Source organism: Rattus norvegicus, chromosome 4 (assembly GCF_036323735.1).
Source record: "Rattus norvegicus strain BN/NHsdMcwi chromosome 4, GRCr8, whole genome shotgun sequence".
In the NCBI taxonomy this organism is placed as follows: Eukaryota; Metazoa; Chordata; class Mammalia; order Rodentia; family Muridae; genus Rattus; species Rattus norvegicus.
In genome coordinates, this window is record NC_086022.1 from 105,941,039 (window position 1) to 105,955,264 (window position 14,226).

The following is a 14,226-nucleotide window of genomic DNA, read 5'->3' on the forward strand; positions in this document are numbered from 1 at the left end:
ATTCGAAACTACCACTGACAATGCTCATTCAGAAACTGGTGGCCCACGCATGCATGTGTGGTCATGAAACTGGAAAGGGATCACTGAACAGGAGGAGGGTGATTGAGTATTTGTGACATGAAGCAAAAAGAGGAACTATTTGTGGAGAAACCTTCCAGGAAGAGGGCACTGGGAACAGGGGACATCAAAAGAGGGATTAATTAGAACCAAGTATAGTGACATATGTGTTTAGAAACGACACAGTCACGCCCATTAATTTATTTATAACTTTTAAAGAAAAAATTGCTATTCACCTTCTGGTTTTATTTATATACCAGACCATTTGAAAAGTTCTCAGATTACAGAAGAACCTTGGCTGAGCCTTCTGGAAAACATACCAGTAACACTTAGTGGTCAGACCACTTTAGCCAACACAACCACAAACTCTGAGGCCACAGCACATTACCACAATAAGGCCAGGGCTGTGAGTGTTTTGTGGAACTTCTTCATGGTATACACTCTGTCCACTCTCTGTGCTCCTGTGCTTTCCCACGCCCCTGAGGTAGCATATAGCAAGCTAAAACTCTTGTTCTGGACACTCACCAGATCAGGATGAGGAAGCTTTTTGGTGAAAATTCTCATTGATCCCTGGAAAACATCATTCACAATAGCTGTACAAGTAAAGAATACAAAGTGTGTGAGGCCAGAAAGCACAACAGGCACACACCCCCAACTTCTAAATTCATTTCAGGTACAAACAAGAACCTCCTGGTGTAAGAATCAAGCTCTCTCTAAGCAAGGAGCCTCCCTTCATACCAGCTATCATCAAGGTGATGTATAATTATCTAATTACACTGTAGCTCTTCCACAGGATAGACACTCTTTCAACAGTGGGCTGGCTCATTTGAAATGAATGAGCGATTTACACATGCATATCGAGGAAGGGATTGAGGGAGGGGTGGAGGGAGAAGTGAGGGAAAGGAACACAGACAGACAGACAGAAGGACAGTGGTAGTGAGCATGAGTGCTGAAGAGCTGGCACAGAAGCTTAGAGCACTTGTTGCTCTTACAGAGAGAACCCAGGTTTGATTCCCAGCACCCACACAATGGCCCACAATCACCCATAACTCTAGTTCCAGGGGCTCCAATACCATCTTTTGACCTCTGAGAGCACTAGGCACACACATGAAACACAAGGCAAAAAGCAGGCAAATTATTCATGCATATGAAATACTTAATAATTTTTAAAACTATCAGTTAAAACTGGGCATAGAACTGGGTATGGTGGCTCACACCTGTAATCCCATCACTTGGGAGGTGGAAGCAGGAAGATCAATAGTTCAAAGGCAACTTCTATTACATGAGACCCTGCCTCAAAACAAGAAACTAAACTACAAAAAAATAAGCAGAGGGAGATGGTCTGATCAATATGGAGCTTCCCACCACACACGAAGACCTGGGTTTGATCCCCAGCACTGCATGCTAAACAAAGTCGGGTAAAGAGTCTTCACCTAATACCAGTCCTGAACCTCCACAGCACACTCGTGCACAAACACACGCGCACACATGCGCACACACACGGTGAAAAGCAGTTCAACCAAGACATTTCTCATAATCACACAGTACCTTCGAAGGGAGGCAATGCAGAACCCACATTGTACATGAGAAAAATAACCAACACAACACAGTAAACAAAAACCCAAGGAAAACTGCAAAGCTCACGGGCTCCTAGAATCCCAGTGAGACACAAGTTGGAGGCCTGAGAGAATGAGCATGGTTGAGTGTACCCCATAGATGGGGCAGAGCATTCTAGAGCAAAACACTACACTCCTTCACCTACGCTCCTTCACCAGCAAAGCCGTCAGAACACAGAGGACAAGAGAGCTGGGTGGGACAAGCCTATTCTCAGGCAGTGCAAACAGGAAGACTGGGAATGTGAGGCAGCCTAGGCAACATGGCAAGACCCTATCTCAAAACACACACACATACACACACAATCAATCAATGAAACAAAAAGGAAGAAAACTAAAGTGCATGATGTCTCCAAACACCTCGCTGGATCTGAAGTCTGTAAGCCACAAGCTACAGCTGGCGTTCAAAATAAACATCAACTGACCACTAAACCAAGAGAGGCTAAGTCAGAGGGACTTGCAGTGTGAGACTCTAAGAGGCCAGCTTTATGGCTCCAAGTACAGAGCCAGGGTCTGTTCTGCCATTCAGCTCCATTCTTCACCAGCTCTATGTAGTGCTGGCAGGAACCTAAGGACTAGAACATAATGACCCAAGTCTTCATTTTAAAATGGGTCAAGATTCCTAGGGCATAATTATATCCAGTTCTGACCTGTTAAAAAATGTTTTAGTCAATGGGTGGTGGTACTTGTCTTCAATCTCAGCACTTGGGAGGCAGAGGTAGGTGATCTGCGTGAGTTCAAGGCCAGCCTGGTGTTCAGAGCCAGTTCCAGAACTACACTGAAACACTGTTTCAAAAAAACAAAAACAAGGGGGCTGGAGAGATGGCTCAGCAAGAGCACTGATGCTCTTCTAGAGGTCATGAGTTCAATTCCCAGCACCCACATGGTGACTCACAACCATGGGATTCTGGCATGCAGGTGTACATGCCCATAGATCCCTCATACTGCTGCCGCCACTGCCGCCACCACAAAATGAGCTTCCCTGGGGCTTGTGACACCCTGACCTCTAAGGGCTCTTGTACTACACATGTGGAATACATAAACTCATGCACTGAGTAAATAAAACTTTAATCTGGGCAGGTGAGGGACTTTAATTGATAGCCAACACTATTAATGAAACAGAGTGCCATTTCAATAAGTGCATACAGAGTGCAATGAGGACAAGCTGAGACTAACTGGTATATCCATCTCTGAACATTCATCACTTCCTTGTGCTCAAAACATTCAAAATCCTCTCTATCTGCTACACCAACATATACAGTCAGTGCTGTCAACCACTGCTACTCTACTGTGTCAGAGACGTTGAGAGCTGCTCTTCCTGCTTATCCTTCTATCTGAGTCCATCCAGTCTCAGGCCTCAGGCAACCAGGGCTCTACTCTGAGCTGCTGGAAGGTCACTTCTGGAGTGATAGCACAGTCATGGCTTCTGTCTGGCTTACTTCACTTAACACAGCATCTTCCAGGCATTTGTGCTTGAAATACCGCTACGGCTAGGTGCGGTGGGGTATATCTGTAATCTCAGTATTTGGGAGGCTGGGTCAGGAGGATCATAAATTCCAAGCCCATCTGGGATACGCAGCAAGACTCTATTTCACTGGAATCAAGCAAATGATTCATGTCCATGAAAGTTACTTGGACAACTGAAGCCCTGTGGTAAACTGAGAAGAGCTGTGTATGCTTAAGAATGGGCACCAAGATCAAAACAGGGCCCTGTTGGGTGTAGCAGTCCTGGATGCCTCTTGGAGGAGGTTACATGTCAGCAGCAGTTTGCCAGAGTACAAAATGCATGTTGTAAGACTTTAAGGAAGTAGGCACTGGCAGGGCAAAGGTCTTGAGGAGGAATGTCTTGTGTTTGAAGACTAAAAACAAGATGGAGTAGTCAGAGGGCCAGAGGAGGGGAGATAGTGAGGAGCAGGAAGGAGGAGAAGGGGAAGCAGGGGAAGCTGAAAGTGGAGAGGCCGAGAAGTGAGAGAGCGGGAGGAGGAACAAGAAGGAAGAAGAGGCAGAGACATGGGAGGAGGAAGAGGAGGAAGAGGAAGAGGAGGGGGAAGAAAGGGATGAGGGAGAGGAGGAGGGAGGGGATGAGAAGACACAGGCACCTGACGGGCAGGGTGGGAGTCTAGAAAGCAGAACATCTGACTTCCACTTTAAGAAGGGGCATCCCTGAAGAGATGGACAAACAAGCCCCGCAGCCTCCCCTTGCCCTCTCTCACCTCCACTCTAACCCATGCATGCTTGCCCGTTCTAGACCCTAGACTCCCTGGGGTTAGGACTGAGCCTAACTCTTCTCCTACCTCTATGCTATGCTGGTGTCCTGAGCACTTTTATGCTTTTCCACAGTGTCAAAATTCACTGACTAATAAATTCATACAGCATCTCAAAAGAAAAGAAAAAGACTGTATTTCAAAGATTAAAAAAGAAAGAAAGAAAGAAAGAAAAAGATAAAACAACAAAAACTAGGGAAAAATAAGCTGAGAATATAACCATACTCTAACACAACACAGAGCAAGGTCTATTAAGCCTAGTGCAGCCTAATTGTAATCCCAACATTTGGGAGGCAGAAGCAGAAGGATCAGGAGTTCAAAGTCATTTGAGCATGGAAGAAACTAAGACAGGAAGAACCTGAGTTCCAGGATAGCTCCAGCTGGCTCGGGCAAGACTTTGTCTCCGATGAGGAAGGTAGATAACACACGCTAACCCCCACTTGTTCCCACCCCAAAGGAAAGAATGAGAAGTGGGCTGGGCGGTGGTGCATACCCTTAATGCCAGCACTCAGGAGGCAGAGGCAGGTGGATCTCCAGGCCAGCCTGGTCTACAGAATGAGTTCTAGGACAGCCAAGGCCACATAAAGAAACCCTGTCACAGAAAAACAAACAAACAAACACAAATGAAAAGGACAGAAGTTATAAAAAGTTTTTTAGTGAGAAAAAAAAGAAAGAAAGAAAATAGGGCTCTTTTGACAAGCATCATGACTTACTCTTTTTCTTCTTCTTGGTGCCTCCCAGAGCTGAGTGCAGAGCATTCAGAAACCAAGACAGGAAGTCAACTCCATCCCCTGGGAAAAAAGGAAAAGAACACGCTGAAGCTCAGAGGCAGGAAAGGAACCAACATGCACTGGCTGGCCTCCTCATCCTCTCCGGCTACTTGTCACATACCCATACTCCGTGCATCCTCCTCTACCTGACCACAAACACCCACACTCCTCAAGGTCAAGCTTACTCTTCAGCCTTCTCTTTCTCTCAAGGTACTTTGGTGACCCTGTCATCATCCAAATGTATCTCATCACCCTGTGATAACAATGAATGAAGACCTTGTAACATCCACTTCTTCAAAGTGGCTCTGACTTCCTCCTTTCCCTACCTTATAAAGACTCTCATGTCTCAGGAAGGTGACTTCTGGTGCTAGTATTAAAAAAGGCATCTAGGGCTGGAGAGATGGCTCAGTGGTTAAGAGCACTGACTGCTCTTCCAGAGGTCCTGAGTTCAAGTCCCAGCAACCACATGGTGGCTCATATCCATCTGTAATGAGATCTGGTGCCGTCTTCTGGTGTGTCTGCAGACAGCTACAGTGTACTCATATAGAATAAATAAATCTTTTCTTTTTAAAGGCATCTACTGTAGAACAAGGGATGCTGGGAACAAGCAGCATTCCTGGCCCTTGATAAGAGTGCCTACGGTGAGACTAACTGCCTCCCTCTCAAGTATTTCTCACCTAATGTCTCTCTCCATTTACTTCCTCTCTGCTCATCTAGTTGAAATCTCTAAGTCTGTATGATCTTCTTTAACTTCATCTACCTGATTCCAAAGGCCTGACAACTCTATAAATCACTTTCCTCCACACACCCCACCCTTTAATTACAACCATAGCAAAAACTACTCCATAGACACCACATACATCTAAGCAACTGACAATACCCATGTCTCAGACACTTGAGAAAACTGTGCTTCACTGACAACACAAACTATGCTATGACAGAAGAAACTAGGCAAGCATAAGTTTATTCTTAGAGTTAAGATTTTTCTGCAATTCTCTAACCAATTAAGCTTTAACTTTGCAAAGCTGTTGAAAGCTAAAGGGAAGACTGATAGATACAACCAGCCATGGCACAAAAAATAGATTTCTCTACAAAAATATTGTATCTTGTTGCAGCCTTGACATAAAAAACGAAAGAGTCCCTGGTTGCACAGAGGACCTGAGTTCAGTTCCCAGCATCCGCAGTGGACTGCCTACCACTGCCTGTGACCCTAGCTACAGGGGATGCAACACCTTCTTCTAGAATCCAAGAACACCTGCACACACATGCACATCTGCCCATACACACATTTAACTATGCACACACATGCACATACCCACCTGCCTATACACACACTTAAAAATAAAACAAATCTTAAAAATCAAAAGAGGGGTTGGGGATTTAGCTTAGTGGTAGAGTGCTTGCCTAGCAAGCGCAAGGCCCTGGGTTCGGTCCCCAGCTCTGAAAAAAAGAAAAAAAAAAAAAAAATCAAAAGAACCTCAGAGTTGGTCCAGAAACAAAATGACTTATGAATCTAGATGTTGGAATCTGATGGTTCTAGAACAGGAGGTAGTTGTCCCCGTTCAGAAGTGTAAGGTGTTACTGGCCTTGTTGCAAACTGTGAAACACTGTGCTAAGGCTTAGTAACTTCTGCTCAACTGGGAATAAATCATGGGGTTCTGATCAACATATACTGTCCATTCCCAAGTGAACCATTCTCTCCGTTATCCTAAAATCCTAAACCCCAAGAGTATCAGCCGCTCCTTATCTTCTTGTCATTCCCTAGTGCTCCTTTCCTTGACCTCCCGAGACTCTGAGAGACAAGCATGGTGGCACATGCTTTTATTCCAGCACATAGGATGCAGAGGCTGGTGGCTCTGTGAGTTCCAGGCATGTCTGGCCTACACAGTAAGATCCAGGACAGCCAAGGCTGCATAGTGAGACCCTGTCTTTGTACAAAAAAACAAAAGAAGGAGGAGGAAATCAAAGAAAGAAAGAGAGAGAGGGGGCGGGGGAGATGTGTGGAGAGGGCTGGAGACGGCTCAGCACTTTAGAGCTCCTGCTGCTCTTCAGGTGAACCCAGGTTTGTTTCCTGGTACCCACATGGCAGCTAACAACTGTCTATAATTCCAGTTTGTGGGGAATCTGACCCCTCTTCTGGCCTCCTCAGGTACCAGGCACCCATATGGTACACGGATTTATACATTCAGGCACAACACTTACACACATAACATAATAAAATTTTTTAAAAAGCAAGTCACTGAACTTTCCCTCTATTTAAGTAATTTATCAGAATAATGGAGTTTTAATTATATTTTTGGATTTTGAGGAAAAGACCTCATAAAGCTAAAGGTGACCTTGAACTCGTCTCCACCTCCAAGGTACTGGGATTATACACATGTACCACCATGCCCAGTCAGAATAATATTTCTCAAACATAGATCTGACATCACACTTTTGTGTCAACTAATTCTCAACCTTGTTAAGATATAATCCAATCTTTTTACAAAGACACTGAAAAAAATCCTCCTTCCTAGCTAGTACCCTGATCCTCCACTGACCCTGGAATCTACAATATGACTACTTACTCTCTGTGCCAGACACTTTTGTGCATGCCGAACTAGACACTGGCACCTCTATGCCTGCCTGACGGGCACACCTATCACCAACCCGCCTCCTCCTGCTCTGCCTCACACTCAGGACCCTTTCCAGATGCTCAGCTGGGTCTGTGTCCCAAGCTCCCACAAAGTAGGGCCTCTGCTTTTTCTTGTCATAGCACTTAACACACTCTGACTACCTTCCTATACAATAACCTTCCCCACTTAGCCAAGGAGATCCTAGAAGAAAATGGTCACATTCCTTATCACCACAGCTCTAAAACTCTGCAAGAAAAGGGAAGTACAGAATGAGCCAATACTGGGGAGACAGAGACAGGTGGAGTTTGAGTTTGAGGCCAGTCTAGTTCACACTGTGAGCTCCAGGACAATCAGGGCTCCAGAGTGAGTCCTTTTCTCAAAACAGGCACTACAGAAGACGCAGTCAGAAGCAGGCTCTGAGAGGTGAGACGGAGCCAACAGTTTCCCAGGGGGGAGCCAGACAGTGGGTAGCACAGGTGGCCACTGCTCACTAACAGGTCCGTGCCCAGGTTCCCCATAAGCAACGCCATTATTTTGTCAGATGACACAGTTTGTAGTCATTCAGCTGCAATGTCTTTGGTTTCTCTACACAAAACCGACTGATCAGAAAAGAATAAAGAGCCTAACCCACTATCCATAAACAGTGCCTTCGGTTCCTATCAGTGGAAATGAATGTGTTCATCAGTCTTGATATGCTGCCCTCAAGTCAGAGAGGAGGATGACTTGTTTCTCACCTTGTTTGGTAATTTGGAAAGTCTTCTTGCTGCAAAGTACGACGGCCTGAAGCATCTCATGAGGAGAAACATGTGCCTTGAAGTTTCGGGGGTTCCAGAGCTTTCTCATCAGCTCTCCAAAACGCTGGACCAACAAGAACATGATATCCCCCGGAGGACGCTTGATGTTCTTATAATTGTCCTCCTCCAGGAAGTAGTTCCGAAGAGGAGGAACGTTAGATAGTGCCTGTAAGTCAAGCACTCTAGTTAACCCAAAGCCCCTTAAAAGACCTCTTGTGAAGAGCTGTTCCAGCTAACACTCAGACAAAGCCTGTGACAGGTCTAGGATGGCCTTAAAAAATCCAAAAGAAACTGACCCTCTGAAAATGCTTCCAGAGCTCAGTAAAATGTCCTTCACTGAGTCACACAAAATAAAGGCTGACGGGCTGGAGAGATGGCTCAATGGTTATGAGCACTGACTGCTCTTCCAGAGGTCCTGAGTTCAATTCCCAGCAACCACATGGTGGCTCACAACCATCTGTAATGGGATCCGATGCCCTCTTCTGGTGTGTGTGAGGACAGCTACAGTGTACTTATATAAATAAATAAATATTTTAAAAGAAAAAAATAAAGGCTGACAATCACTTAGTGAACATGTACACCCAGAAAGACTTTAAAAGAAAAGCACAGTAACTCTGTAATCCTAGCACTTAGAAGGCTGAGACAGGAGAACTACCACAAGTGTGAAGCCGGGCTGGACAATGTAGTGAGTCCAGGCCAGTCTGGGATACAGAGCAAGGCCCTAGCTTAAAAACAAAAAAACAAAATCATAAAAAGTACTTTTAAAAAATGTATTTGGGGCTGCATCCTGCCCTTGCAGAGGACCTCCTGGATCCATGTCTGGCAGCTCAGCACTGCCTGTAACTCCAGCTCCAGAGGATCTAACACCTTTCTCTGGAGCCCACCGGTACCTGCACTCACACATGTACATGCCCACATAGTGCATACACATACACAGAAAGGAGGAAGGGGGAGGGAGGGAAGGAAGAGGAAGGGAAGGAGGAAGCGGGAGGGAAAGGAATGCAAATATAAGCATCGAGTTTAGTTTTGGCATTGCCTTGTGACAAGGTGCACCTGTTAGCACCTGGAAACTTCAGGAGCCATAACTTAGAGGCTGAAAAAAAATCTCTCAGCATGTGGCAGCCACCCCCTTGACCAGAGAGAGAGGAGTGTTCTGCTGGCTGCAGAACAAATGCTCAAGTAGTGTCCTCAGACAGACCTTCTGACAGCACTCTCTAAGAAAGCAGTAATTTCCTGGTGACCTTTGCACTGCTTCCAGTTTGTCCTCCCCAGTGTTCTCTCTTGAGCCTACCTGCAGCACAGCATTTGCATAGTCGTTGGCTTTTATGTTGTTCAGTCCCACAATCCCTGGCAGGTAAGTGGTACCATCATATGCCCGGGACAATTTGGCTTGCTTGTCCAAGTTTGCAATTTGCTGCTTTGTGAAAGTAGGCTTCAACACATACTGCCAAGCAAAAGAAAACTCTAAGTTGTTGTAAGAAAGCTCTAAGATATGTCCAGAACGGCAATTCCTACCCAAAATAAAAACACCCTGGTCATGAATGCCTCACTACACACCCTAAGGCCCCAGCCAGGGATGAAGATCAAGTTAACAAAGTAAGCCCTCCACGGCACTCATCCACGGAGTTCCACGTCTAACCCTAAATCACTGAATTTCAGGTCTGTGTTCAACCCTACAACTTGGTCAGTTCCATGATCAATGACTGTCAGAAACCACAGGATCCTAAGGACTATAATCCTAAGTCTCCAATGAGGTGTCATATGTATCTAGCTCAAAAATGGGAGCACCCCCTTCTTTGCTGGCACTAAGATTTCAAGCCTCCCCAGGACTGTGTGGGCAAGAATGGAGTCTTCTTGGTCACATAGTTATCATCATGAACTTACTTTGAAATCTTGAATTTATTTCACCATTTCACTCTCCCTCCAAATACATCCCTGACCTCTTGTAGGGCACTCTCTAGGAATCCTTAAGATAGCTCACAAAACAACGTGCCTCTTACTAGCAACCTGGGAAACATACTGTAATATCCTCCAGCGAGGAATCGATGATCTCATAGTTGTCAGGAAGGCAGTAAAACTTGAGAGTGTGGAGGTTGAGGAAGACATGGTGGCTGAACTGGACACTGTGGATGTAGGCATGAGACTTTAAACCCCGGCCTGTGGGGAAAGGAAAAAGGCTATCAGAGAAAGGCCTAGAAAGCACAAATCAGGTTTGCTCCATTTCATTATTTTGTGTAAAACATGTTAAAAGCAAAAACAAAGCCCTACACCTTCCATTAAATTAATTACATAAACTTCTCTCACAAAGAGAACCAGAAAGAGCATTAAGATATAAGTTAGGGAATCACTTTCAATATAAAGTAGACACAAACCAACTTCACGTGCATCAAAAACTAGGAACAGGGGGGTTGGGGATTTAGCTCAGTGGTAGAGCGCTTGCCTAGGAAGTGCAAGGCCCTGGGTTTGGTCCCCAGCTCCGGAAAAAAAAAAAAAAATAAACTAGGAACAGTCGAAAATACATTTTTGGTAAGTAAGTATACAAATACGTTAAAAAACCCAGCTGTTGGGTTGGGGATTTAGCTCAGCGGTAGAGCACTTGCCTAGCAGGCGCAAGGCCCTGGGTTCGATCCCCAGCTCCGGAAAAAAAAGAAAAAAGAAAGAAAAAAGAAAAAACCTAGCTGTACCTGTCCTGAGGCCTCCCACCCATGTTCAGGACATGTGCCCATGTCCTCTGCCCTCTGTGATTTCTACTGTTTTGTAGCACTGAGATTAACCCAGAGCTCTGTGCACTCTACACACACTCTCGAGTTAGCACTGGGCTACCACCCAGACTCTTCCATTTTGAGACATGGTCTTGTTTAGGTTCCCAAGCTGTCTCAACTTCCCACCTTCCTATCTTCCCACCTAAGGTTCCTGAGAAGCTTGGATAATAGTATGTATGTATCACCCTCCAGCACTCTAAAATATTGCTCTCCTTCAGCCCATGCGAATCCTTTTGCAGAAGAGCTGTAAGAGAAAATAGGCCAGAGAGTGGTGACTCACACCTTTAATCTCAGCCCTTGGGAGGCAGAGGCAGGGGATCTCTTGAGTTGGAAACCAGCATGGTCTACAGAGTGAGTTCAAGGACAGCTAAGGATATATAGAGAAACCCTGTCTCAAAGAACAACAACAAAATAAAAAACAAAAAAAAGAATGAATTATAACAACATATGAACATGCATAAAAAAAACCCCATCACTTCTTATTCTAACCTAAAAGAATGAAAGAAAGAAAGAAAGGAAGGAAGGAAGGAAGGAAGAAAGAAAGAAAGAAAGAAAGAAAGAAAGAAAGAAAGAAAGAAAGAAAGGAAGAGAGAAAGAAAGGCAGGCAGGCAGGCAGACTGGGCATGGTGCCACCTGTGATCTCAGCAGTAGAGAGATGGCAGGAGGATCAAGACCTTGTCTACAAATACACACACTTACTTGACATTGGGGAGAAGTCAAAAAGGCTCAGTAAGTAAAGGCATTTGCCACTAAGCCTAGTGACCTGAGTTTGATCTCTGGAACCACATGGTAGAAAAAGAACCCCTGCACCCTGTCCTGACTTCTATATAAGCACACAAAGGCATGCGCATGTGTGCACACACGTGCACACATACACACACACAAACACAAAATAATAAAGTTAAATCACATCACCAGTGGACTATGAATGTTCTTACTACTCCCTTGGTCTAAATGAGTTAAAATAATACATTTTCCAAAAAGAACTAAATACATAAGTATTCTTGAGCATGAGGAAACCTGGGGAGGAGACTCAAGTTCAAGGAAGCCTGGCCTATGTGCTCAGGCCCCATCTCAAACAATAAAACTATAAATACAGAAAACACTAGACTTGGAAACCCAGGGGCTGCGGATGTAGCTCAGTGGTAGAGTACTTGCCAGCATGTTTGAGAACCTAGGTTCAATGCCCAATACCAAAAGGAAGGATGGCAGAGAAGGGAGGGGAAAAAGTAAACAGAAGCTTAGAAACTCATTGTTCGGAGAGCTGGTCTTTCTTCACAGATCTTTCTCTCTTCCAGATGTGCTCAACTCTGATGAAGGAGGGAACCTTCTCCAGTTTCCTGGAAATAAAGATGAGGGGGAAAGGGGGCAGCTTCACAAACTTAACACGTTTATCTCTCTCCCCATTTACTTACCTTGAAAGTACTTGCCACACACCAGGCAGGCATATGCATTGATGTGCGAGAGAGAAATGGAACAGAGTTTCTCAAAGTCGAAGTCCAGCACACTCCTGAGAGACAGAGCACAGAACAGTGACGGGGTGAGGTGGCACTGGCTCTGTGTCCCACAATGCTGCCCCACCAACACACACAAGAGAATGCTGTAGCAACTACACATAGACCACATACCTCTACCCAGCCACCACAGCAGGCTCAAACTGTCTGCATCAAACACAAATGCCCAGAACACACTTTTTCATTAGAGTCAAAAACCATGGATCGACATATGGCAAAGATAAAAGCTGGATCTGCACTAAACATGAATAGGCTTTTCCCTAAATGATAACATGACAACGATTTTACATAGCACTGACACTGTATTTGGGGTTAGTAATCTACATAGATTATATGTAAATACTAACCCACAGTTTATAAAAACTTGAACAGCCAGATTTTGGCATATATCAGGGAATCCTGGTTCCACTCACCTGACGGATATAAAAGACAACCTTTTCACAGTGGCTCACTCCTGCAACACTAGCACTGAGTCGGGAAGCCTGCAAGTCTGAGGCCTGCTCTAGCCATAAACAGTTCCAAACCAGCCTCGGTTATACAGTAAGACATGGAAAACAAAAAGAATCTTCACATTCTTTGCAGGGAAAGCAACAAATAGGACCAAAATAAGAGCCCAACAGCACTGGGAAAGGACACATCCTTTTAAAGACTAAAGAATCTGCCAGGCATGGTAGCACAAACCTTTAATCCTAGCACTAATGAGGCAGAGGTAGGTGGACGTCTGCGAGTTTGAGGCCAGTCTAGTCTGCACATTGCATTCCAAGCTAGTTGGAGTTACACAGTGAGATTCTGGCTCAAAAATAAATAAAAATTTTATTTATTTACTTATTTATTTTTGGTTTATTGAAACAGGATTCCTCTGTATGTAGCTCTGGCTGTCCTGGAACTGGCTCTGGACTAGACTAGCCTTGAACTCACAGAGATCCACCTGCCTCTGCCTCCTGAGTGCTGGGATTAAAGACATTTTACTACCATGCCTGGCTATAAAATTTTATTTGTTTATTAAAAAAAAAAAAAAAAAAAAAAAAAAAAAAGGAGGGGGTAAGCTTGGGAATTTGAAAAGGAAAGGACCGGAGGTTTTGCTTAGTGGTAAAGTACTTGCCCAGCAAGCACAAGATCCTAGCACACCACACCAAAAAAAGAAAAAGAGAGAAAAACCACAGGATAGAGGAGGAATGAGAAAGCAAGCAGCTGAAGAAGTTTAACACAACACAGAGCCACAGTATGAGTGCTGAGCAGAAAGAGACCAAAAGCTTTTATGTCCACTGAATCCACAAATGTGAGACTCCATAGTAAATATTAACAGCTATACTGTTGAGGAACCATTGGTCATATGTGGTTATTGATAAATTTAGTTCCTAAGCTAAAGTGTAGCTCAGTGGTAAGGTATGTGCAGCATAAATGCTCTGGATTTGATTTCCAGTACCACAAGCAAAGTAATGAATTAGTGCTTCCAGGGCATGAGCCATATGTCAAGTCATCAAGAGCCTTGTGTAGCCTGTGCTTCCCACAGCAAACATCCCCTATTGAGAGCAATGGCTGATGAGTTTGGTGGGGCACCTATAACCCCTGCACTCGGGGCTGAGGCTGGAGAGTTGAGAATTCAATGTCTTCCTGAGCCACATATCAGAACCTGTTTCAAAAACAAAAACAAAACAAAACAAAACAAAACAAAACAAAAAACCCAACATCTTAAAATGAAATTCTCTGTTGTGGAGAGTTCTATTGGACAGCACCATTCTAGAAGATAGGCTGAGGACAACTGAAAATCAAAGAATATACAAGATAAAGTCTCTGCCATACAAAAACAAGCAAACAAGAACTTTGGGGACTGGGA

At 44.5% G+C, this 14,226-nt stretch overlaps 1 protein-coding gene across 3 annotated transcripts in view; it reads right to left on the reverse strand.

The window, feature by feature from the left end:
- Positions 1 to 14,226, reverse strand: part of Usp39 (ubiquitin specific peptidase 39) — a 32,412-nt gene that overhangs the window by 8,899 nt on the left and 9,287 nt on the right. For all 3 annotated transcript variants that reach the window (NM_001106597.2, NM_001398741.1, XM_063285778.1), the window contains exons 5-10: positions 12,291 to 12,385; positions 10,134 to 10,270; positions 9,405 to 9,557; positions 8,054 to 8,279; positions 4,648 to 4,725; positions 583 to 650 (exon numbers count right to left, since the gene is read on the reverse strand). In NM_001106597.2, coding sequence (NP_001100067.1) covers positions 583 to 650; positions 4,648 to 4,725; positions 8,054 to 8,279; positions 9,405 to 9,557; positions 10,134 to 10,270; positions 12,291 to 12,385 — 757 coding nt within the window. The remainder of the gene's footprint in view (positions 1 to 582; positions 651 to 4,647; positions 4,726 to 8,053; positions 8,280 to 9,404; positions 9,558 to 10,133; positions 10,271 to 12,290; positions 12,386 to 14,226) is intronic.